Source organism: Sinocyclocheilus anshuiensis, unplaced genomic scaffold (assembly GCF_001515605.1).
Source record: "Sinocyclocheilus anshuiensis isolate Anshui unplaced genomic scaffold, SAMN03320099.WGS_v1.1 scaffold333, whole genome shotgun sequence".
NCBI classification, from domain to species: Eukaryota; Metazoa; Chordata; class Actinopteri; order Cypriniformes; family Cyprinidae; genus Sinocyclocheilus; species Sinocyclocheilus anshuiensis.
The window spans coordinates 1,328,247-1,354,648 of record NW_015539871.1 but is presented as its reverse complement, the minus strand read 5'-3'; the positions used below and the strand labels follow the sequence as shown (position 1 = coordinate 1,354,648).

General features: G+C 36.1%; 1 protein-coding gene across 1 annotated transcript; it reads right to left on the bottom strand.

Annotated features, from left to right (window-relative positions):
- On the bottom strand, nucleotides 1-24,575 carry fes (FES proto-oncogene, tyrosine kinase). The gene is made up of 20 exons (XM_016481735.1): nucleotides 24,325-24,575; nucleotides 23,296-23,374; nucleotides 22,986-23,222; nucleotides 22,194-22,367; nucleotides 20,052-20,148; nucleotides 13,050-13,233; nucleotides 12,470-12,607; nucleotides 11,360-11,479; nucleotides 9,993-10,115; nucleotides 8,548-8,737; nucleotides 6,741-6,821; nucleotides 6,420-6,629; nucleotides 6,211-6,333; nucleotides 4,788-4,841; nucleotides 4,553-4,671; nucleotides 4,378-4,472; nucleotides 2,877-3,000; nucleotides 2,242-2,399; nucleotides 601-732; nucleotides 1-520 (listed from the first exon to the last, which is right to left on the bottom strand). The coding sequence occupies exons 3-20, from the start codon at nucleotides 23,208-23,210 to the stop codon at nucleotides 387-389; spliced, it is 2,481 nt and encodes an 826-aa protein (XP_016337221.1). The 5' UTR covers nucleotides 23,211-23,222; nucleotides 23,296-23,374; nucleotides 24,325-24,575; the 3' UTR covers nucleotides 1-386.
- Nucleotides 24,576-26,402: the final 1,827 nt, after the last annotated feature.

Below are 26,402 nucleotides of genomic sequence, written 5' to 3'. Positions count from 1 at the left end.
TAAATTGTTCTTAAGTTTATTTACAATATTTCCATACCATAAACAGTACATTTACAGACTTGTGTTCATGCGGTCATATGTGTCATCTGCAAAAAAATTATAATTAATTCATTTTTTAAACATCGGGATTTCACAAATAAAACCATTTGAAAGGCCACATTGCACAGCATTCAGTAGTATGCATATAAAATCAAACATTCTTAATTATAATCTGCTCTTATTTACAGTACTCTGTCAGAAGGCGCTGATGGTGCGCTTTACTGTATATGCAGATTTGGTTTTTACAACCGTGGCACACAAATTAAAACAATAAATCTTTGCTTTGGCCTCATCATAAGACAAGCTGTACTTACATGTGAGCATGTGTGAGCGTGTGTGTGTGCGTTTTACTGACATAAAGCATACAGATCTGCCTTTAGTTTGCGAAATGAGGGTCGATTTCTCGGCTCGTACTGCCAGCACTGACACATGAGGGCATAGATTTCACCTGGACAGTTATTTGGGGCCGGCATACGATATCCTAAAGACAAAAACAAGACTTATATACAACACTTGCTTTGCAAACAGGCAATACACCTCAGTTTTATGCATGTGAAGTACCTCTCTCCACCTCGTCTCTGGTCTGTTGGTTATTCATGTTATGCGGGATGGTATATGGTGTGACTCCTCTGGAGAAGGTCTCCCACAGCAGCACTCCGAAACTCCACACATCACTCTCTGTGGTGTATCGCCCTGATGAACCAGCAGAGGACAGCGTTGAGACACAAACCCCTCAGTCAGGGCCAGGCAAACACAATGCAGGCTAGTTCAGGATACTGATACAGTGCCTCATATCTGACTGGCAGGATTGTCTAAGAACAGGGTTTCCCAAACTGGGGTTCATAAGGGGGTTTGTGAGTTAATGAAACGCTAATGATCAAACTGAATGTAAAATACGGCTGCACAATTAATCAAAATAAAACGAAATAAATAAAAACTATAAACTGCGCTATAGCTTAGTGACTATCAAATCAAAGGCTACAATTAAATTAAATTAGTGCATAGTCTTTTGCACTGCTAAGGTTTACAACATTTCACCAGCATTCTGCTAAAACAAAAACTTGAAAATTTGAAATGGAAGAATTTAAGACAAATATCAGTATTGCAACTTGCAGTGTGAATAAAATAATTATTAGGCCTATAAATATCAGCGTTGTAAAAATGCACTCCCTATTCATGTTGACATATCAGATCAGAATTTTTTTTTTCTTTTTTACACATTTTTAAGGTGTGCATGCATACTTCTACTACTTGCACATCTTCACAATTCATTTGTTAATTATTTTATTTGTTCAGGTTTTTGCAGTACTCAATCTAAAGTTGAAACTATTCATCATTTGTAAATGTTTACTATTAAGCATTTAGTATCTTTATGGGAATTCGACTTTTAGCTGCTGTAACAAAGTGTGAATAAAAGGTGATCAGTTATTAGTATGTTTATGCTTTTTAAGGCAAAAACAACGACCACACATAATAGCAACAAGAACAGCATTTTAAGAGAAAACCTTTGGGTTTACGGATTACAGATTTATGATAAAATATGAGGTTACATTTTATTTAAAAAAATAACTTTGAAACTATATGTCAACTAACTCTCATTAGACTATTAGTAGACTGTTTTGGGTTAGGGTTAGTAGAATAAACCGACGTTTACTTGCAAAGTCACCTATAGTCAGTAAAAGTCAGTTGGTGAAACATCAAAAAGTCTTAGTAGATATTAAGCAGACAGTCTACTAATACTCTAAAGATTAGTAGTTGACATCCTTTTTAATCATTATGTAATGTTCAAGTTTATTAGTAAACATTTACAAGCACATTACCTCATACATGTAAATATATATTGTTACATCTGGAGACATATTTCTCTCTCTTCATCATCTAACTAAAGATGTTAAACATCATATAATATTTTAATGATTTATAAATGAAAGTTATTATAAAGTGTTACCAATAATGTAACTTTTTTTATTCTAACAATTTATAACCATTTTTAATCTAACAATATTTATTTGTTTAATCAAAATAAAGAAAAGACGATTTTTTTTTTAAGCTGACTTGTATTTCTTACTGGGCGTCAGAACCATGAACATGTGCATATGATTGCATTATATTATTGAAATATCACCTTAAAATCTCAGGGGGTACTTAAATCAAATATTTTCATCTAACAAAAAAGTTTGTAAACCCCTGGTCGAGTATTACCATAATTGAGAGCTTCTGGTGCTGTCCATTTGACTGGGATCTGCTTCATTCCTCCTGTAGCAGAATAAACCCCATCCTGCTCCTGACGAGACATACCGAAATCACTGATCTTCACCACGCTCTCCTCTCCGACGAGACAGTTACGTGCAGCCAGATCTCTGGAGACGGGGAGAATTAGAGAGGTTTATTGTAGGTTGCTCTGAAATAAATGTAAACACACAGAAAGAGAAAGCCTGAAGGAGACATATAAAACAAGCTAACAAAAAGCAAATTAAAAAGAAAGAATAGGAATGACAGACAGAGAAACAGAAAGTGCACTGGCTGTATGGGAACTCAATCCTCTCTAGAGACACTGAAGCATGAGGGAACAGCCACTATCAGATGCAGCAGTGAGGTTTCATTTCTTCTCAGCTCATTACCCCAAAATCTTCCCATTGGGCACTGCTCGTAAACCGCTGGTAAAGAGACTTAAACACAATAGTGAAATACCTTGAGACTACTTATTAGATTCAATAAAAACCAGCTGTGAGCTCTTTAGGAGGTCTGCTAGAGCTTTATGGATCCACTATAGTTTCTCAGCATTGATCCTAAGATTTCATTGTCTTTCTGTCCTTATTTCATTGTCAACTGCTCACCGATGAATGCACTTCTTGCTTTCCAGGTATGCCATGCCCGACACCACATTCTCTGCCATCTTGATCAACATCCTGGTCTTCAGGTTGTGGCCTTCTGTGCGCAGAAAGGTTAGAAAGTCCCCTCCTGCCAGCAAAATCGGAATAGTTCAACATCATATGATAAATGATTTAACATTTATTAACTTAAAAATATAATATCAATTGTGACCCTCTCTGTGAAAACCCAGTTAAAGTAATTTTTTGGTGATTTACTGTTTTCTACATAAAATCATCCTTCATAAGGTAAAGAACATTATGTGAAAATGTAACATTGGTATCTTTATTACTGACTGAGTAAGACCATGTCAAAGACTGAAATCATAGTGAAATTAATGGTTGAAATCAAACTTTGATGCTTGTTATCTCATAATTAGATTTTGAGACTTTACAAACAATTAGTTAAATAAATAAATAAAGGTTTCTTTGTGAGTTCCTTTGTTAACGTTTTCTATGTAAATGATATTAAATTAAATAAATACACTATGTTTCTTTATTTTATAACTGTAATCATTTATTATTAATTTAATTGAACAAATATTTAATTATAAAAAAAATATTAAAAACAATATATAATTAATAATGTTCTTTTATGAAGTACATTTTTATAAATAAACAATTACATACATAAATATTTCATAATTTCAACATTTCAATAATATATGAATAATTTAAAAATACAATTTATTGATGATAATGATGACCATTATACACCATATGATTTTTTACATATTTGTTCTTCAATTTATCATACGAGTACTACATTAGGAGTACTTGGAAAATATAACACATGTGTCATGTGGACTGTGGTGCTTTTTTTGGAGTTTAATTTAAAGTCCCCATGAAATCAAAATTAAAGTTTTTTGGGTGTTAGTATCAATATGTTAGTCTTAAGGTTATCTATAAGGCAGTGTGCTCCAAAACAGTGACAAAATTCACATTTAGAAGATATAAGCATTCAAAGCTTGCAGTTCGTCACTTCCGCCAAAACGGCTCAACGATTTTTTTTGACGTCACATCGTACTTCAGCTTCTCATCAAACTTTCTGTCCAATCAAATGCTCTCCAGAATCCGAAGCGCCCGCCCCCTATACTATAAAATAGACGCTGAAGCCGCGGCTGAAATCGGTCACTTGTCCACAGAATTAGTATTTTCTGTACAGTGAATGGCATGTAGTGCACTATATAGGGGACAGGGAACGATTCAAACAGTGTAAATATGCTTTCCATTGAGGAAAAAAAGAAGTCTGTCACGCTAACCACCACACCGCACACACACTCTGCTCCGGTTAGAGTAACGCTGCGTGTTTCTAAGCATTTCAGGGGACCTTTAAATAATGTTCGCCTTTTGTGTTACATGGAAGAAAGACAGTCATACAGGTTTGAAACAACATGAGGACAGTAAAGGATGATTTTTTTGGGTGTGCTGTTCCTTTAAATGATTTTTAATAAAAGCTTAGATGTACCTTGCACCAGCTCCATGATGATATAAATTGGCTGTTTTTGTGTGCAGACGCCGATTAGCTTCACTATGTTTGGATGGTCATACTGCTTTAGGATCCTGAGATAGAAATGGAGAGATGTTTAGTTAAATGAGAATGTTATGTGAGAGAATGTGTGTTATTAAATGTCTATACAAACCTGGCCTCCATTAGGAACTTGTTCTTGTGTTCTGCAGGCAGATTCTCTCTGCAGGCTTTCACAGCGACTGGAGTATTTTCTGAACGCAGGCGCCCACTGAACACCTCACCAAAGTTACCCTGATCACGTCCAAACATTACAATAAGCAACATTATGAACAAAAAAATAGGTCGACGAGTTATTTAAAATCTTTGCTGAAATCCTTTTATCAGTCTTTTTATATAACACTGCTTACCCGACCAATGCTCTGTCCAAGAATGACATCATCATGTTCCAACACCCACTTATCCTAAAAAACACCCCGCAAAATTAATTCATCTCAAGTATGCATCATCATATTGACTGGCCAATCACAACAGTGCTCAGGCGATATAGATTTAATGGTCAACGCCCATATCTAGAGACCACTCTCTTAACAGAAACACAAATATGAACTTTTAACTATTGAAAAGGTTAGATAATAATCTTCTAATATTTATAACAGTGGAAAAAAGCTTCCTGTCACAAAAACGAGTTCATTTATGACCTTCTTGTAGGTGGACTATATAGAATTCAAATAAATAAATAAATATTGTAATATTTGAATAGTAAACTTAACTCGTATATTTTGATGTGGACACAAAGGGGAGCTTTGTTAGGGCATTTTCCCTTATTTTCCCTTTGAAAGGTTTGGTAACACTTTATTTTAAGGTGTCCTTGTTACACGTTACTTGTACTTACTATTATAATAACAATTAATTATGCATAATCACATGCAAGTAACCCTAAGCCAAACCCTAATCCTATCCCTAACCATACAGTAGGAACATGCAGTTAATTAATATTACTCAGTACTTAAATGTATAATTACACTGTAACAGCGACACCTTAAAATAAAGTGTAACCAAAGATTTCTCTCTATGAACTTTTTCTAGGGGGAATTATTTAAATAAATAAATAAATACATTTTATATTTTTATTCATATTTGTAATTATACTTCAATATTTTAAAGTAATAATACTAATGAATAAAAAAATTATATTTATTTTCGTATTTTTATTAATATTTGTAATTATATTTCAATATTTTAAAGTAACAATACTAATACTACTACTACTAATAAACATTGGACAAAACTGATTGAAGAAACAATTTTTCCAAATAATAATGTATATGAGGCTATCACTCTTCAGCAGTGGTGGAAAGAGTACTGAAAAATATACTCAAGTAAAAGTACCATTACCTTCCAAAAAATGTAGTGTTAGAGGAAGATGCGACTGAATTGATGCTTGAAGAATGCACTTCCAGCAGCCATGATAAACAGTTGGCGGTTAAAATTTTATATGCACAATTTGATTTGACGAAAGTCACGAGACCTATTATTATCTCACCATCCAATCACTTCATGGATAAAAATTTAATTAAAATAAGCATGTAACGGCCACAAACGGAGGAAAATAGCGGAGTAAAAGTACCGATACATCACTTAAAATGTACTCAAGTAAAAGTAAAAGTACACAATTTTTAAACTACTAAAAAAAGTACAATTACTGATAAAAACTACTTAATTACTGTAACGTGAGAATTCGTAATTCGTTACTTCACACCCCTGCTCTTCAGCGGCATCAGCGGTAATCTATATAGTAATCATGAGACTGATTTGGGATCAGTGATAAACCTTAACAATGGGTCTCTTCAGCACAATGTCTGTCCTCTTTGTGATGGTTTGATGGGAGCTGATGAGGTGCTTTATTAGCAGCGGTACAGAGGTGAAGCCTTCACCGTCAAGACGATACACACCCTAAACACACACATAAACATGGCTTTACAGTTAATCCCTGCACACATCATGTATTGGCACAAATATCAGCTATAAAACACACTCACATCTGTACTCTGAATGAGGAAGTGCCGGCACTGGCCGCCCCAGTGCGCAGACAGCACATATTCTTGTTTGCCCTGGCTTTCTCGAACCAGGAAGTCGCCATCATTCTTCAGCAGTTCCTGCACCTCCAGACGGGGGATGGCACCGTGATACCAGCTCTGCTGGGACAAGGGCTTCTCCACCTCGGGCACTGGCGCCAGGGCGGGGGGAACCTGGGGAGATGTATAAAACACACTACTCTACAGGAAGAAGTTGCAGATACAGCAATGAGCAGAGAGCAGGGAGGAGGTGAGAGAGGAAGACTGACACTAAAAAAAACCAACCGTATACTTGGGCTTGAACAAGCTGCTGAGATGGCTCACGATTACATCCATGTTGAGGAGCTTATGGTCTTTATCACGCTCCTGCAAGAAACAAACAATCAATAATACAACAGCATGACAAATAAAACTGTACATTTATTAAAAACCTCTCGTAATTCAGTCCATCATCTATCATAGTATAGCATATATAATTTAGCATTTTATTTATGCTAGATCCTTATTTTATTTATTATGTTTATACATTTTTAATTAATTTCTTCTAAGGCAGTATATTCTAGGTAGTTTGGGAAGAGACTGAAAATGCAAATAGTATTATGTCTGTACAAATAATTATTACATTATATTATACTATATTATGTATTAGACCTGTTATTTTTATATTAATGCACCCTAATGTATGTATATACACATAATGTTGTATTATATATATATAATTTATTAATTACATTGTATCATATTATTTATTTTATATTTAATTATATAAATGTATTATATTAATTTATATTTGATTAATATTTTAATTTATTAATTACATTTGTTTTTGCAAATAAATAAATAAATGAATATATATATATACATTATTAATGCTTCTGAAGTGTTCACATTTTTACAATGACAATAAACCTTGTACACATAATTACATTTGTTTTTGCAAATAAATAAATAAATTGGGAATATTATATTATAACCTGTTATTAGTATACATACATACATACATACATATATATATATATATTTATTAAGCCTTCTGAAGTTTCAGAAGCTTCTTGTTTTTACAATGACAAACTGTATTGTACGTGAAATTATAGAAATTCACATCTGTTTGGAAAACATACAGTTAAATCGGAAGATCAGCTAAACAAACTGCCTACAGATGATTTACAGTGGAATCATATCTCAGTCTTGTGCTGTATGCTTGAGAAACAACCATATTCAGAAAGCTCAACCAGCAGCATGCGAGTAAGTCCTGGTAGTTCAGAGTCAACAAGGTTGTGTAATTCTCATATTTCAAAATCAATGTAACAGCATGACTGGCTTAGATACTTTTACATTGCATTTAATGACACTGCATTTTACAGCTTTGAAGCCACTTGATTCTTTACAGGGGCCATTTCATGTTTTTCATTTTATCTACAGTCCACTTATTTTACTGTTATCGATAGTTCATCTGGGCTTTATGGTAATGAATTGATATACAGTACTCATCTGTTTGACGTCACAAAGCTGCTGATTTGTTTAAAAAAAAAGTCTCTTTCCACTGGAAAGGAAGTTCAGAAAGTTACAGTATATTTTCATACACTGCAACAATGAACTTATTTCAAAAGATAACAAAATCGATTTCTCGTGATCTTATTACTCCATTAACCTGGCTGCACGTAAACATGTTTTAAAAGTAAAGATATGTAGTTTAGGTTAACACTTTATTTTAAGGTGTTCTTGTTACACGTTACATGTACTTGCTATTATAATAGCAATAAATTATGCATAATTACATGCAAGTAACCCTAAGCTGAACCCTAATCCTAACCCTAAACATAGTTAGTACATGTAGTTAATTAATATTACTCAGTACTTAAATATATAATTACACTGCAACAAGGACACCTTAAAATAAAGTGTAACTGTAGTTTATATAGTACAGCTGGATAGATTTGCTTGTTCTGAAGAATGGAAAATCCCAGGTTTAGTTTAAGGTATCCTGAAACCTTTCCGACAAGTCAAGCACAATTGAAGTCCGCAAAGCAGATGTACTGTATGAAGAACTGAAGCTCTCAGGACAGATTTAATGAAATCAGAGTGGACTCACTGAGTTGCTGGATGTGACAGATATCCGGTCATCATCCAGGCCTATAGGTGGAGCCTCCTTGCTGCCCAGAGTCTCAAGTTTATCGGCCAGAAGCCTCCGCTGGGCCTCCAGGCGAGCTCGAGCCACCATGGACAGAATTACCTGCTGTCTGCTGTCCTCCAGAGCATTACGCTTACTGAACAGATACACCCTACAAAAACAAACATAGGAGAACAACAAGCTCACATTTGTGTAAACAGAGGCGAGAATTTAGTGGTATCTGAATGCTATTGATTCTAAATAATTTGATTAGATACAGATTAGAAACTCTATTTCTGCCCATGTCCCCCAATAAAATTAGTAAAATAAAATAAAATTAATTTAATTTTAGCACCAAAGCATTAAATTCCGGTTATTTTGGGAGTCATCTTTCTATGTAACAAACATGTATTTCATAACCTTTGAGTAATAAGATTTTTAGGTATAAATACCAGTTATACCAAAATACCAAACTCCATATATTTATACCTTGGAACTCTGTTTTAAAATGGTACATTTTAAACAGACTATTCTTGTTTTAAGAACTTACTGCCCTGTATGACTGATGTATCACTTTTATTTTTTCAACTAGATTGTGAAATAATTGATATTACAATTCTCAAATATGTTTAAGTACATGTATTTTGTGATTTAAGTATTTTTATAAAGACCATGTTGGTTGATCGATAACCTACACTACAGCGAATGACAGAGTCAGAGCCTGTTGAATTTACAACACGTAAATTGGTCCAATTCTCCTTAACGGGATAGTTCACCTTAAAAATGATTTGATGAAAATTGTCAACATGTTGGTTCTTCAAAATTCTTCAAAATATCTTCTTTTGTGTTCAACATAACAAAGAAACTTATACAGGATTGGAACTACATTCAGGTAAAGAGTAAATGACGTCACACTTTATTGTAAGGTCCACTAATAAACCGCCAATATCTTAATATTGGATATTTTATATTAAATATGATGGTGATATGTTGCAGGGGTTAAAGTACAGTAGAGGTAAGAGGTTTGAATCTACTAGGAGCGACACTTGAGCTATCTGGATGCTCTAGAGTAAGTGAATTGTAAGTGGCTTTCCATAAAATTCAATTCAATTCAAGTTTATTTGTACAGCGCTTTTCACGATACAAATCATTGCAAAGCAACTTTACAGTTTCTACAATATTTAGTGGTAGCTTATCAGTGGTGACAGTCAGTCAATGTACATATGGCAGAAATGTACGGAAAAATCAATTAAAGACAGCAATTATTATATGATGCAATCAAACTTATAGCAAAATTTGGTAGCGTTTGCTAAATGTTTACTTGCCTAAAAAGATGTAGAAACTTCCTCTTAAAAATCTACTAGGCATTTGAATTGCAAATCTGGAGCAGAGGAGTTCAGACGTGTAAGGAGAGTTCACAGGCTCACCTCTGGCCTGTGTTCGCAGAGCCCTCCTCATTCTGCAGATCCAGCTCCAGCTGGTTGACGGTGGCCTGCTGAGAACCAAGAGTACTAGCGAGACCCAGGAGCTCCTCCTCCACAGCGGTGAGCCTTGGAGAAGAGAAAAAAATGAGAAGCCATGAGAGTGCAAAATGAGTTGGGATGAAACAGAAGACAGTCAAAATGCTGAGGGCCAGTAACATTATACGAGGAAATATGTGTGTATCTTGTAAAAAATGTTTTCCAGTTGCTAAACGTGTATAAAGTATATTTCCATAAACTGTACACTACTGTTCATAAGTTTTGGATTGGTAAGGTTTTGTAAAAATTCTCTTATGCTCACCAAGGCTGCACTATTTGATCAAAAAAATACAGTAAAAACAGTAATATTGTGAAATATTATAACTTACATTGACAGTTTTCTATCTTAATATATTTTAAAAATGTAATGTACTGCTGTGATGTGAAGCTGAATTTTCAGCATCATTACTCCAGTCTTCAGTGTCACATGATCCTTCAGAAATCATTCTAATATGCTGATTTGATGCTTAAGAAAAATTTCTAATTATTATCAATGTTGAAAACAGTTAGTGACTAATATTTTTGTGGAAACCGTGACAAATAAATGTTCAACAGAACCTCATTTATTTGAAATAAAGTTGTTGTTTTTTTTGTAAGAATGTAAAAGTCTCTATTGTCCCATTTGATCAATTGAATGCATCCTTGCTGAATAAAAGTCTCAATTTCTTTGAAAAGATCACAGACTTTTGAACAGTAGTGCATACATAACATTAGTTTTCTTGTATTTAGCGAATAAAAGAGATCAGCTTTAGTCTGTGGCTGAACAGAGTGAACAATTACATATAGTGTTGTTTTCTTTACTTTAAAGTTTGTGAACAGGTTGCGATGCCATTATGAATATATGCGTTTAGAATTTTTGGGGAAAAAATGTTAAACATTTTGTAGCTTATGTAAAAAGTATTTACAGCTTTCAAAAAACTATTTGTTGTAGGAAACAGGATAATGGGTTGCGATGTTCTGCTTTAGTTTGTAAGTAATTGAAAAAAATAATTATCAGGTTCCTAATTAGCTCAAGACGATGTCTTACGGCCAACACACACAAAAACAACAAAAACAAATAATGAACCGAAAAGCAAACAGGCTATGGAAAAACACACCTCATTCCCTACCCTCTAAAAAACACAAATGAAAAAAAAAGAAATGTTCACATGATGGTTTCAGAAGCAATAACAAGGCTTCCGAGAGTTCTGATTTCACTTCTACCTTTCTATGACATTTTTGCTTTCACTGGTGCCACTACGCTGTACAGCAGTGTGCAGAAAGAAGAAACTCACCGATGCTGGATCCCCTCTACTGTGAGCTCATTGAGCTGCAGATCTTCAGGCTTCAGATCTTCAGCGTCCTCCAACAAACTGCCGTCAAACTCCACACATGCAGGAACCTCTCCTCTTGACCTGCACATACATATACAATCTGTACACGTGCATGTGCATGCAGAGAGACATGGACAGACAGAAGCCTGACTATCCTTTTAAAGGTGCATTCACATGAAAGCATCTGCAGGCCCATGCATAATATCAAACAGAACATGCATTAGGAAAAAATGCAGGGCAAGACTTGATTTTATCCATCATGATTTGATTGGTGGCTATGATGTTATTAGTTATATTACAATGCCCACATGGTCTAAGTTATGTCCAAGATTTGAGCAGTGTTGTAACTACATTATTATGCAGTAAACACATTTTCATTCTCACTTTTTTTCTCAAGCAACATACAAATAATATTTATTTACAAACTATTTATTAATTTATTAATTCATTCATGCATATATAATTACATGCAAATATTTAATTATATTATAGTAGATGTTTGATCAGTGACCATTTATTTTTAGAGGACTCTTAAAAGCTTGAAATTGACGTATTTTATATAATTTGTTGCAGACTTTCACTTTACAGCTCATGCACCAGTTGCTAATGAAAGGCTTGAAACTGTGAGAGACTGTTTGATCTCACATGGCACAACACATTTTCATTTTCTACTGACAGACACTCACATTGGGACCAATTTGTATTTGTATAATTTTTTTTTTTATAAAATATAAATAATATTTATTGCAAAACTATCTATTTATTTAATATATTTTATATAATTACATGCAAATATTTAATTATATTATTCTAGACATTTTGCCAGTGACCATTTATTTTTGGAGGACTCTTAGCTTGAACTGGACCTACTTTATGTTATTTGTTGCAGATGTTCATGCAGCAGTTCACGCACCAGCAGCATATTTGCTAATAATGAAAGACTGACTAAGAGATGAGAATTAGTTACACAGAGGATAAACAAGCAAGTTAGTATGTAACATCCCTTGTTCCTCTGGTCCAAGATCCCATTGCATTCAACAAAACCTGGGAACAAAGGGGGAAGATATATACCTGTTCTGCTGGATGAAGTTCTCATACTCTCTCTGTGGCTGGATGGCTTTCAGGGCATTGGCCATTTCAGTGTGAACACTAACCACCTCATCATGAAGCACGCTAGACAGATCGAAATACTCCTGCAGAATCTCCTTCCTAAGAAAACAACATGCCACATCAGTCGTGTGTTTCCACACGCAAGACACAGCAAACCTACTTCTTCTTTTTTACTAACTGTAACCGTATAGGTCTATGTACAGCGCATGTGAGAAGTGAGCAGCATGACATATCGTCCATTCAAAAAGCAGAAGTCACTGTGGGGAAAGTTGTCAGCTCTTAAAAATAAAGCAATGAGTAATTAGGCCAGTGAGCAATCACCTAGCAAGAACCACAATTTAGAAACTATAAAAATCTATTTGATAATATACTTGATATTCTTTTTAAGAAAATGATGTTTACTTGATATTGCCTACCACTGTAATCATAAATAGAAATAAAATCAAATGGCAGAAAGAATTTAAAAGCATACAGACCCATGCTAACTACTATGATTTCACAGTATACGGTTATAGTGATGATGTTATTAATGTTGACTCACAGAATAAGCACCATTTCCTCCTGCAGCGTCTGCAGGGCTCCTAGTAGGGCCGGCTGGCTTTGGCCGTAGTGGAATTGGTGATGCACTTGCGCAGCCTTCACCAACAGCACATATTCATTGTGGTGCTCATGCAGTTTCAGAGTGGCTTTGATGTAGCGCTCCTTCGCTTTCTCGCGTTCTTTGTCTGTACAAAAGACCATCCACAAATACACATGAACATGTAGAAGAAAGTTGATGTACAGCTGTGCATCAGGTACAAAATCCTATGCAACCATATATGTGTGTCTGTTTTGTGTTTTTGTTCCGTTATATAGCCCTCATGTTTCCATTGCCTTTGTCTAGCTTTGTTCTACGTAACCCACTGATTTGGGAGTTGCTTCATATTCATGCCAAGTCAAGTCTCAATTAATCTTGTGTTTTTTCAAGTTTGGATTTAAATAAACTGCACATGGGTTCAGCAAACTTGCCTTGAGAGGACTGAATATTACAGAAAGCTGTTAAACATGAACCCAGCAGTTCGTCGTCTTCCTCTTCGTCATTGAGGAGTTTGTGGAGGACTTGTGGATTTTAATGACACTACTCTAAAAGGCATTTTTTTGTTTTGGTCTAACAGAAGAAATATCTTGTTTAATGCTGCAACACACTCCTCACTGGACTCTGGCTCAGCAAATTGACCATGCTCTTCTGCTGTGTGGTTCCTCATTCACTTTATGAACTGCAGACGAGGGACCCCATAATGCCACAGTACCCACCAAGCTAGAGTCCTCAGCTGCAATGGCCACCACACCAAGGCCTCGTCATGTCATGGCCGCGACACCAGAGTCAAGTCATGTCAGGGCTGCTCAGCCAATGTTTCTTAGTGTTTTCGCCCCAATGACCATCAAGCCAGAGCCTTGTCACCACTTTTTTTTTTTGAACAATATATTTATTACTTTTTTTAGTTTGCATATTACAGCAGATTACACAGTAAGTAACAATCATGTAAACACAGCAAACATTTTACACCAAATTCTCCCTCCCATCACCCCATCCCCAAACAAAAGAAAAATAAATAAATAATAATAAATAAATAAAATAAATAAATAAAATAAAATAAAAATTTAGAGATACCTAAATCAAGTAAAGAGTGTTTCCCAAGTCTGTAAAGAAGATCATGATATTACCTTACTCCCTCAGAGCTTGTTGTAGCAGGCTACCAACATTAACATTGTACCTTAAGAAATTAGTAAACGGTCTCCAGACATTTTCAAAAACGTTTTGTTTCTTTTTGACAATATACGTGATCTTTTCCATTGACATGTTTGACGCCATTTCTTTAATCCACTTTCCAATTCTTGGCTCATTGATATTTTTCCAATTAAGAGCAATTATTCGTTTAGCTTGTAAAATACACATTTCAATGAATCTGACCTCTTTGCGTTGTAAGAGAGGACTGATAGGATATATACCCAGAATAAAAAGCTTAGGATCCAGTGGTAATTTCTTTGATAGAATTTGGTCAATCATATCAATTATACCTTTCCAAAAAGACTTCACTTTCTCGCATTCCCATATACAGTGGTACAGTGTACCTCTCGCCTCATTACACTTTATACAGGTATCAGGAATATTATCATTAAACTTGTGCAACATAGCAGGAGTTATATATGTTCGCATCAGCCATTTATATTGTATGAGTTTCAAGCTACTGTTGACTGTCTGTATCTGAGCCTTCTTGCATGCCTCATTCCAATCCTCTAGAGATATTTCATCATCTATATCTTCTTTCCATAATCTTAGTTTAGATTCTGAGGATTCATTAGACCCAGATACAAACAATTCATACAAAGAGGAAATTGAACCTTTATCATAACAGTGACCTATGATTGCTGCCTCTAATGGGGAGATGACAGGAATATCTAATGAATGATTTTGAGATGAAGATATAAAGCTTCTAAGTTGAAGATATTTGAAAAAATTCATTTTCTGAAATTTTGGGAATATTAAGGTTATTTAGAAATTGTGTCTACTTATCGAGTCTGGGAGTACCCTCAGAGGTATACAGTTTCTCATAAAATAATAGAATTTTATCCTGTTCATCACTTGCTTAACCTTTGTAATTTTGTTTAAACCCCTACAGTTCCATGAGGTACATTTCACCTTCAAACTACTAGACATTAGTTATATAACATATCCTCAAGATTTGTTTTGATAAAATAAGATATCCTTAAGATTTGTTTTGGATAAAATAAGATATTTTGATGGAAACACACCTGTATATAACAAGAAAAAGAAGAAAAAAATAAAAGAAAAGAAAAGAAAAGAAAAAGAAAAAAACACCTTATACCAACCGCTTATGACCGATACGGGTCCACACATTACAAAGAGCCGTCTGTCTCTTGCTTTTAATTATTTACTTCTCTTTAGCTCTCTTTGCTATTACAGAGTACAACCTTACCAATAATCTTTAATTTGTTAAACTATGCAACATTTGTAAACATAACCATTAAAGGGTTAAATTACTTTGGAACATTCAGGCACATAACCAATAACTGAGGCTTGAGCTGAAGGGTGGACAATATCAAAGAAATATCAAATAATACTGTTGGCCATGCGTTATGGGTTGAACGTCCCTTATGAATGCGATTCATGGCCATGTTTCCCCTTCCACCCTATGTCCGTTTTTAATTATTTGTAACCATGAAAACAAACACATATTTGGCCATGAGAGCTTAAAAGAAAACAATATGTAGTAATATTTAACGTTAAATGGTAAGCAAACAGTATTGTCACATTCTGTGTGAAAAATTATATAAAATTAATCTACCAATAATGCCGTTTCATTTTCCTGATGGAGTAATTAACGTTAGTCTCTTCCATCTGTAAGTTCACCTTGATCCTTCAAAGAGACTGGACAGATTTGTTTACTTCAGCCGGAGTTTGGAAGGTGTAGGATCTTTCCCCGTGTGTCAGCAGGAGCCGTGCTGGAAAGATTATTCTGTGCTTATGAATCCCCTTGTCTCGCAGCCTTCTACGCACGTCATCATAGTCGTGTTGCATCTTGTGTATACCAGTGGAGAGATCTGGATGAAAACGAACCTGTTCGTTGTTATACAGAACATTCCCTTTGGTTCTGGCTGCCTTAGTACCCGCTCCTTGTCTTTAAAGTTCAAAAACTTCATAATCAATGTCCTCGGGCGTGTCTTGCGCGAGTCGATATATGTCGGAGTGCCGATTCTATGAGCCCGCTCAATTACCAAGTTCCCTCGCGATTCCATTCCTAAAGCCTCCGGTATCCACTTCTCCAGAAATGCAACCGTGTCCTGGCCCTCTGCTTTCTCCGGTAGACCCACCAGTCTGACGTTGTTCTGTCGGCTTCTGCATTCCAAATCTTCGACTTTGTTTGAAAGAGTTTTGACGGTATTTTCCAACGTGCTCACTCTGGATATTAGCCCATTAATGTTGTCTTCAGCATCAGAAATACGTTGTTCAGCTTGTGCTATGCGCCCTGTGCATTCCTGTATCTCCTTTCTTACCTCCGTAATTGTTGTTTGCACACCATCGATTTTCTTATAAAGTCCACTTTTCAAGGACATTATGGCTTTCATAATATCCTGGTTGTTATTTCCACCCGAAGTTATTACTTCGTCATCGTCAGGGCCATCTTCCGCAGCCGCGATGGCATCGCTAATTTCTTCACCCTCGGAATATTCATCTTCGTTTCTTACCTTTTTCTTGTCTTTTTTGCCACCTTTGCGTGACATTTTAATTCCCTATTCTCTTATATTCGTGTTGTTTCACTTTAAACACAATTCTGGTTGGTATTGTAGGATTAATTGCAAACTAGCAGCAGAGCCAAAAAGTTGCGACCTCTTAGCACCTTGCCATAACCGGAAGTCCTTGTCACCACTTTTAGACCAAAAACACGTCATGGCCGCCACGCCAGAGTCCCAAGCCATCACAGCCTCCACACCAGAGTCTCCTCACCTCATACAAATCTGCCCTGGAGATTTTTTGTGAGGGGGCTACAGTATCCATAGTATAGTATCCAATCTCCGGTGGAAATGGAGCTTGGTTCTACATTGAATTAATCAACCATGACTCTGGTGGTTCCAAGTATAGTGATCTCAAGTCCAAGTCCGTGAGATCACTCCACTGTCCATAGTGCTTCCTGTGATTGTAGATGCCATCATGTGTGTGCGGGCTGCATACACTTCCTCAGAGGTGGGGGCGACCACTACAGCTCCTCTGGACTTTCTATGCCTCATGTCATGGCCTTGGAGGCCACTCATGAACTCACTGCCTACCATGTCACAGCCACGGAGACCATTCGAAAACTCTCCACCTGTCCTGTCACAGCCACAGAGGCTGTCTCTGAAGCCTCTGTCTTCACTGTCGCGGCCAGGTGGGCCATCCATGCCTCTGCTCCATCATGGCCTCCTAATCTCTCAGGGTCTTCAGTCCAGTCTGCTCTGCTGAGGTGGTCTCCTGATCTCCCTTTGAGGTCTCCAGCTCCTCCATAATTGCCTGCTCCGCCACCTCCACCCTGGTCTCTGGCTCTACACTACTTACCTGATCCTTTATGGTTGCTCCATGTCCCAGGTCCTCTACTGCTCCACAGTCTGCCGTTAAGCCCAAAGTTTACTTCAGTCTTGTACGTGTACGCTAGAGTACAGTCGATTGCGCAGCCTTTCAAAGTATTTTGTGCAGCCTTTCAAAACTATTTTTCTCCAGAAGTTATGACCAATAAAAATGTCTTTTAAACTCTTTTAAACTAAAGTTGCGGCTCTCTCATAACCCTCTTACCCAAGCGCTTGTCAATGCAGCCGTCTGTTGTAGTTGCAGTCTCCGCTATTTTGTTTTTGTTCCGTCTCTTTAGTTTTGTTTTCTACTGTGAAACAGCGGCCTGGGCCAGTGTTGCCACCTTGTGGAACAACTGATTAGTGCAAAACTAAGTCAATGAGCATGTGCGACCTACACGTACAAATACGCGCCGTTACAAAAATTGGATGGTGCGCATGCTTTTCTGGTAACAAAATTTGCGTCACGCACACTCTATGCTTACCCTCGTGTACACATAAAAACTGAAGTATACTTTGGGCTTTACTCCACGATCCAGGCCCATCACTGCTCCACGGTCCATGGTCTCAGCCATTGCTCCACAGTCCAGGCCCGCCCCCACGCCACGATCCAAGTCAAGTTCCACTTCACAGTCCCGTCCCACCATCCCTCTCCCATGATCTCCTCTACTCTACCACTTTCCTGGAATTTTGGGTTTATGCTGGGTTTTGGGTGGGTGTCATCATGTTAGGGTTCTTTAGTTCCAGAACTACAGAACCTGAACCGCTCTTGGGGTACCATCCAGAGGCTGGCCCAGAACAGACAGGAGTGGAGGACTTTTGTTGCTGCCCTACATGCCAAAGGCATAATGGTTAGTAAGTAAGTAAGTATGTTAGGGTGTCTGGAGCCACCCTTAGAGGGAGGGACATGTCATGTCTGTTTTGTGTTTTTGTTCAGTTAATGTTTTCATGTCTTTTATTTTGAAATTCTCATGGTCATGCTTCCTGTTTGTCATGTGTTTCCCTTGCTCCTCTTGTGATCTTGCAATGTGCTACCCTTGTCCATGAGTCACGTTCTGATTGGTTGTTCTGGTCATGTGTTTCTCTGTTCTGTTTGGTCATTGGTTCATTGTCTGATTGTTCACAGGCCTTCTTTCTTTAGTGGTTAGTCCTTGTGTATATATAGCCCTCATGCTTCCATTGTCTTTGTCTAGCTTTGTTCTACGTTAACCCGCTGTTTGGCAAGTTGTTTCAAGTTCATGCCAAATCAAGTCGCTGTCTATCTTGTATTTGTTCTTGCTTTGGATTTAAATAAACTGCACATGGGATCAACAAACTCTCCTTTAGTGGACTGAATCTTACAAGATGTATAATTGCTATAAAATAATGAAATACTCACACCACAGGTCAAAAACTACAGTTTGGGGTCAGTAAGATTTTTTTAAAATAATTAATACTTTTATTCAGCGAGGATGCATTAAATTGATCAAATTGATGAAGACATTTATAATGTAATAATGATTTTTACTTAAAAATAAATGCTGTTATTTTGAATTTTCTATTTATCAAAGACAACTGTTTTCATCATTGATATACTACTACTACTACTACTACTACTATTACTAATAAGTTTCTTGAGCAGCAAATTACTTCTGAATGACTTAAGGAGTATCATTTGACACGGAAGACTGGCCTAATAGCTGCTAAAAATTCATCTTTGTCATCATAGGAATAAATTACTTTTTAAAATGTATTAAAATAGAAAACAGCTTTTTAAAATTGTAAACATATTTCTCAATTTTACTGTTTTTACTCTATTTTTGAACAAATAAATCCAGCCTTGGTGAGCATAAGAGCCATCTTACAGACCCCAAAGTTTTGAACAGTAGTGTAGTTCTCAAGTGCTATATTTGCTCATTTAAATCAGCAAGCCATCAAACCATCTGCTTTAACCACCAAGTCCTTAAAGACTATAATACACCTTGCTTATCCTATCAAAGCATGATAAAATTGTACCCATCATGTGCAGCTCATTTCAATAATTCCTTCTAAACTGCAAATATACAGTATCTGTAATTAACTTTTCATGTCTGCGGTCTTTATATTACTTAATTTTACTGTTGTATTCATTTCGGCCTGTCTCTAAGTGCTGCAAAAAGTGCTCTGCTGAGCATTCACACTATGGTCACTGGAGAAACCACATTTAGTTTCTCTTGTTTCCTGTAAGAGGAACTTGTAAACTTTGTTACATCTTTGTGACCTGAGAAACACATGTCTTGGTCTTGGTTTTTCTGCTCTTGGCCAAGTAGACAAATGCCTTTTTACACATAATATCATAAAACCATTCAGTGTTTAAACATTATTGTATGTCTATCTGTTCAGCACAGAGTACACAATTCACAGTCAAAATGAAAGGAAAGTGACCAGGCTTTTTAGAGAACTAGGCAGCAACGAGGCATCTTACCTTTGCTTGCTTCCTGGTACTTTCTTTTGGCCTGTGTCGCGTCCCGTACTAGCTGTCTGTAACTGGACTTGAGCCGGTCCAGCTCAGTTTGGGTGACCTAACCTTACACAACAGGACAACAAAACCAATCAAAATCCAGGTTGGTGCAACAAAGTGAGTCACATGTGTCATGTGCAATCAAAGGCATGAAAGGACGAGGAGTAAAAACTCATTGCTGACAATCAATTCAACATGTTACTAGCCAGCTTCAGATATGAGGTTCAATATTTGTGATATTTAGTTTTAAAAACCTCCAGGCTAAACAGAAGTAATGGAAATAATGATTTATTTGCTGCAGTAGTAACTTCCTATACACTCTTAAAAATAAAGGTGCTTCAAAAGGTTCTTCTTTCGCCACAAAGAACCTTTTGTGAAACAGAAAGGTTCTTTATAGAACCATTTAAACAAAATGGTTCTTCTATGGCATCATGGAGCACCTTTATTTTTAAGAGTGTATCTCTGAATGCAGGCTGTGCATTCAATCAAACTACTGTGTTTTGGTGCAAATTCAAGCATTACTGAATAGAAGCCAAACCAGGCAAAAATGCAAGCTGTACTGTGACCAACATGGACAGGTTGCCTGACAAAACTACTGAATGTGAAATAAAAGTATCATGTTGCGTCACCACTTAATTTCCGATTTAAATTCTGGTTCCTGAAGTAAACCGTTTCAACTGTAACCTCAACCATAAACAAACTGACAGACAGACACACAAAGTTTTGTTGCTGATAGAGCTGATAAGATTCACTAGAAACAGTGCTCTACAAAGTTTTCTGATGCTCCTGATGTTTGTTAGTGTATATGTTTGCAGTGTTAAACCATTCAAGAATTCACAGAAACCATCTGAAGATCAATTGGCAACTTGTGCTTCAGTTATAACTTCAAAACTCAAAGAGACTAAACCAAAAATAAGCTTCAGCAGAGAGCGGCAATGCAGAAACCGCAGCTATGTTTATTAAGCAAATAAAATGAGCACAAAAAGAAGAGCTGCTTGATGACTAACCACTTACATTTCCTCTATCTAATTTAGATTATACCAAACATCTAAACACACAAAGCCAAACAGGAGATAATTATAGATGTTCTGATGAAAATGTGAGTGATGCCTTATGTGAAAAGATCACAGACATAGGGTGTAGATTTCTATTTCAAATAAATTCTTTTTGACTGTTTCAACTTCTGAGATGCTGTTGTTTTGAATGTGTAACTTCCTATTCATCAAAGAATCCTGAAAAAATATAATTGATCATGGTTTCCACAAAAATATTAAGCAGCACAACTGTTTCCAACATTGATAATAATAAGAAATGTTTCTTGGGCAGCAAGTCAGCATATTAGAATGATTTCTGAAGGATCATGTGACACTGGAGACTGGAGTAATGATGCTGAAAATTAAGCTTTGCGTCACAGGAATAAATTACATTTTAAAATATATTAAAATAGTAAACAGTTATTTTAAATTGAAATAATATTTCACTATATTACTGTTCTTTTACTGTACTTTTTTGATCAAATAAATGAGAAGCATTTTGATAAGCATAAGAGACTGTTTTCAAAAACATAAAAAAAGCTCTTAACAACCCCAAACAGTAGTGTATATGCGAATAAAAACACATCTTGGAAACTAGGAAAATCAGTTCAAATATATGCATACTTCATTATTCACACACATATTTCCTCATTTAATGTGTAACTTAATATTACTGGCTCTCAGCATTGTGACTATATTCTACTGCAACACAACTGGAATGGTAGCATATATATATATATATATATAAACTTGCTAATGAAAATGTGTCATGGTAAATAAGTATGTTTGTAGTGTTGCAAAAGACTTTCAGTATGAGATACACTCTTAAAAATAAGATTCCAAAAGGGGGTTTTCACTGTGATTCTATTAGTTCCTCAAAGAACCTTTTTTTTCTTAGTGTGAAGAACATTTTAGAATCTAAAGAATGTTTATCCACTATAAAGAACCTGAAAAGATTTCATGGATGTTAAAGGTTCTTCATGGAACCATCGATGACAATAGGGAACCTTTATTGTTTAGAGTGTAATGTGTAACGGTAATTGTGTGAGAGTGATGTGCATGTGGCGCTGACCCTGCACAGCTCCTGGTTGAGAAGGTTCCACTGTTCCCCGTAAGTCTTCCTCAGCTGCTGCTTGTCCCGGATGAGGAGGGTGAGTTTGCTGAGGGGTCCCACCATCAGATCCTCCGAGTGCTTGCGCATGATACGACTGAGACTCTCCGTCTGACTGACCAGCACGTTCCACGACTGTGAGAGAGAAAATGAAGTTTTAGGATGTAGGCAACCGCAATTATATGAAGCTACGAGAATACTTTTTGTGCGCAAAAGAAAAAAAAATAACGACTTTATTCAACAATTAGTCTCCTCCGCATCACCCTGTAGCGCCATTTTGGAGAATATCCACTGAACGTAAGCAGCGTATGCTGTTCTGTTTTTTCTTTTGCGCACAAAAAGTATTCTCGTAGCTTCGTATTTTAACCACTGATGTCACATGGATTATTTAACAGATCTCCTTGCTACGTTTCTGGACTTGGGAACATTTCAGTTGCGTTGCTGTCTATGCAGGGTCAGACAGCTCTCAGATTCCATCAAAAATATCTTAATTTGTGTTCTGAAGACGAACGAAGGTCTTACGGGTTTGAAATGACATGAGGGTGAGTAAATAATGACAGAATTTTCATTTTTGGGTGAACTAACCCTTTAATATCACGTGGAAAGTAAGGATTCAGACTCAGCACAGATCATTTCAAGATGGATATATCATCTAAATGCATTAAAATCTCTAATATAAATTGGAATCAATTACTGGAAATTCCAAATACAATTATTCGGAAACTTAATACTTGCTAAGGAGATCCTTCCAACCTTATTGAACTGGCTGATGTAGTCGAGACCTCCTCCGGGCTGAGATCCTTCCAGCTTCTCAACAATGGCTGACATCTGATGCAGCTGCACGAAGAACTCGCGATCGCTCTTGGCCCGCTGCGTCATCCATTTCTTCATAACCTCCATCAAACGCAGCTCAGAGTCTTGTAGTTTCATTAGGGCGGCGTGACCCTGAGGGCACCACAGATCCTCCGCGAAGCCCATACCTGCAGCACACTACAACAGCAAATCGTGTTATTATCAGTTACCAAGTAGTCAAAAATAATAACTAATAGTCAAAATTACCTACAGTGTGTATCTGTCAGCAGAAGTATGTTGGTAAAAGAAACTTGCAGGTCAGGTCAATGAGAAACACCACAAACCAAGATCTACAGAAAGAGGAAGAATATTATAGACTTCTAAAACGCTTTAAATGCGCATTTCATCACATCATTGAAGCCTTTTGTGTGCCTGTTGCAAAAAAGGATTGCAATAAACGTGGGAGCTTTCAGAAGCTTTAATTTCCTCACGAGCAATTTAGGACAAGAAAAGGACGTTGTCTATAATCACCACTTCCCATATCGCAACGGCATATCAAATGTGAAAGGTTATTTAATAGCAAACAGCTCAGTCATAAGGAAATATTCTGAAATGCCAAAAAGTTAACGATTTACAAAGCATATGATCTACTTTGTGTACAGCACTAAACAAAATAGTGTTCTTGTTCCAAAACACAGAATTATTATTTCCATCTCTGCAGTTGTTAACCACTATAGGCCCACTTGAACTAAACTAGCTATTAGCTACATATAATTACTTCTTATTAGATATATATAAACTTTAAAATTACACAAACAACAAAAAAAAAAGAGTATGAGAACTAAACTTAAACATATATAAAACACGTTAAAAAACTTTATATAAAGACTTTTTTTTTTTAAGCAAAAAGTAACTCATATTGATTTCCATGTGAAATTTATTTTCCACAGCCCGTTTTTGTTTGTGTACCTACTGTATCGACCCATTACAGAAATTAATACGGTCACATTTCCGTTTAACAAAATAGATAAATACGTTGAATAATAATAAAAAATCATCCAGATGTTCAAAGATTAATACAACAAATTCCATAACGCTTAATAAATGAGTTGTTTATTGTCTTAAGGAGATGGCGTCGTGACGTCACCGAGCGTTTCTTCTACATGTCAGCATTATTTTATAATTATGAATTATATTCTTAAATAAAAAAAAACAATCAGGCATCCTTAAATAGACCGACTATATAACACCAGAGCTCCGAATATATAGTCTCGAGACATGAAATTGTGTGAATTCTCACCTCAGATGTGGCTGGCGCAGAGAAACGCACCTGTCAGGGCGACAAGAGCACGTAATTCTCCATTATAATAAAACGACAAGAAGAAAGAGCGCGTCGAAACTGTAAACTCTGGAGACAGTGAGACAGACGAGCTCTTGCGATGACAGCGGCGGCTCTAGAGCTCAAACCAGGAAGAGTCCGGCAGGCGAGACGTAGACTCACTGCATTGAACACGATTAAACCGCGACTGCACAACACCACCTCAACCACCGAGATACTGACTGTATTAATGTAATTAACCCTGTCTGTTATGCATTTACGTATACACTCATATTTGTATTCAAATATGATTTTATTACAATACATTTGATTTAATATTACTAAATATTACAAATAATACTAAAAGCATGTTAAACAAGAAACTAGACAAAAGCAATAATTCACAAAATAATTAAGAAGCTTATGGCATGCATATAGTATGTGCTCTCTCTCTCTCTCTATATATATATAGTTTCTTAAATATATACTTAAAGCCCGATACATTTAGAGACAAAGTATACAAACATTAGTAGCACAATAGTTTATTTGCGTGTTACCATTACTATTTGTGACCATGGACCACAAAACCAGTCATAAGGGTCAATTTTTTGAAATTGAGATTTATACATCATCTGAAAGCTGAATAGATAAGCTTTCCATAGATGTATGGTTTGTTAGGATATGGCAATATTTGGCTGAGATATGACTATTTGCATCTGAGGGTCCAAAAAAGAAAAAGAAAAAAAAAAAAGCCATGCATATTACTAATCAAAAAATTTTGATATATTTATGGTAGGAAATTTACAAAATATCCTCATGGAACATGATCTTTAATTTATGTATTGTTGGCTATTGGTACAAATATACCCGTGCTACTTATGAGTGGTTTTGTGGTCCAGGGTCACATTTGTTTTATGGTTACTAAACAGTAAACACCTATAACAGGCCATTTAACTAGTTGCATTGTGACAACATGCCCTGCAGTAGGGTATATTGTCACAAAAGGTCAATGCGTGTTCAATAACTTTTTGTGTTTTTCTTTTTTTGACAGTGATGATTCATAGATTTTTTTTTTTTTCTCAATAAGCACTGTTTTTGTGGAGAACACAAATGATGTAACATTGTACAAACTAAGGGAAGTCGTCTGGAAGTCCACTTCTGTTGCAAAACAGGGCATGCCTAAAATATTTTTTGTGTTCTCGTTTCATTTTTGTAGTATTTTAAACAATTGGTCGAGACACTGACCGGTCAAATCAAATCAAACATATCTTTTACATAGCGTAGTCAAATCTCCCTTTTGAGGTCAATGCACCCAACACCTCAACCTCAACAGGATGCTACACCTTTCTTAGCAAAACAGTTCCAAGTAGAAACCTTTAAAAGGTGTGATGCACCTTTGTCAAGGAAACCCGAGTTTACATGTAGCCTAAAAAAAAAATGATTAAAGCTTCCAGCATGGCTGTGGACTATGAGATTTGATCTGACCTATAGGAAATACAACAAAGAGTTCACAAAGGAAAATGCTGAAGTTTGCATAGATCTTTATTTTTTGTATAATCTATAATTCGCATATTGACATCAATTAAATAAAAAGAAAAAAAAAACAGCAAAATAATCTTTAAATTACATGTAAATGACAATGCACCATATATAGTACAAAAATAGGCCTTATTTTTATATAGTTGTCCCGTCTCAGGTAGTCATACAAATGATTGGTGTTTTCTACTTGGGGATTTACACGCATCAGTTGATTTTCAGATAAAGATGAAAATAATCCTATGGTTCCAGAAGGTTCTCACTTGAGCCTGAACGAGCAAACACACACACACACACACACGCCCTTAAAGCACAATGCAATCATCGCACCATCAGGGTGAAAACCTTGCATGTGACCTTGGTAAAAACTGCAGCCACAACACAAGTTTAGACCACAACTGCTAAAATGTCATTCAACAGCCTTTTGAAGCGTTCTCTGAAGGTGTATGGCCAAATCACTTATCTAAGTCAAAACTTAAACTAACCTCGATTAAAAAAAGTAAATTTTTTTCAATGTGTTTTTT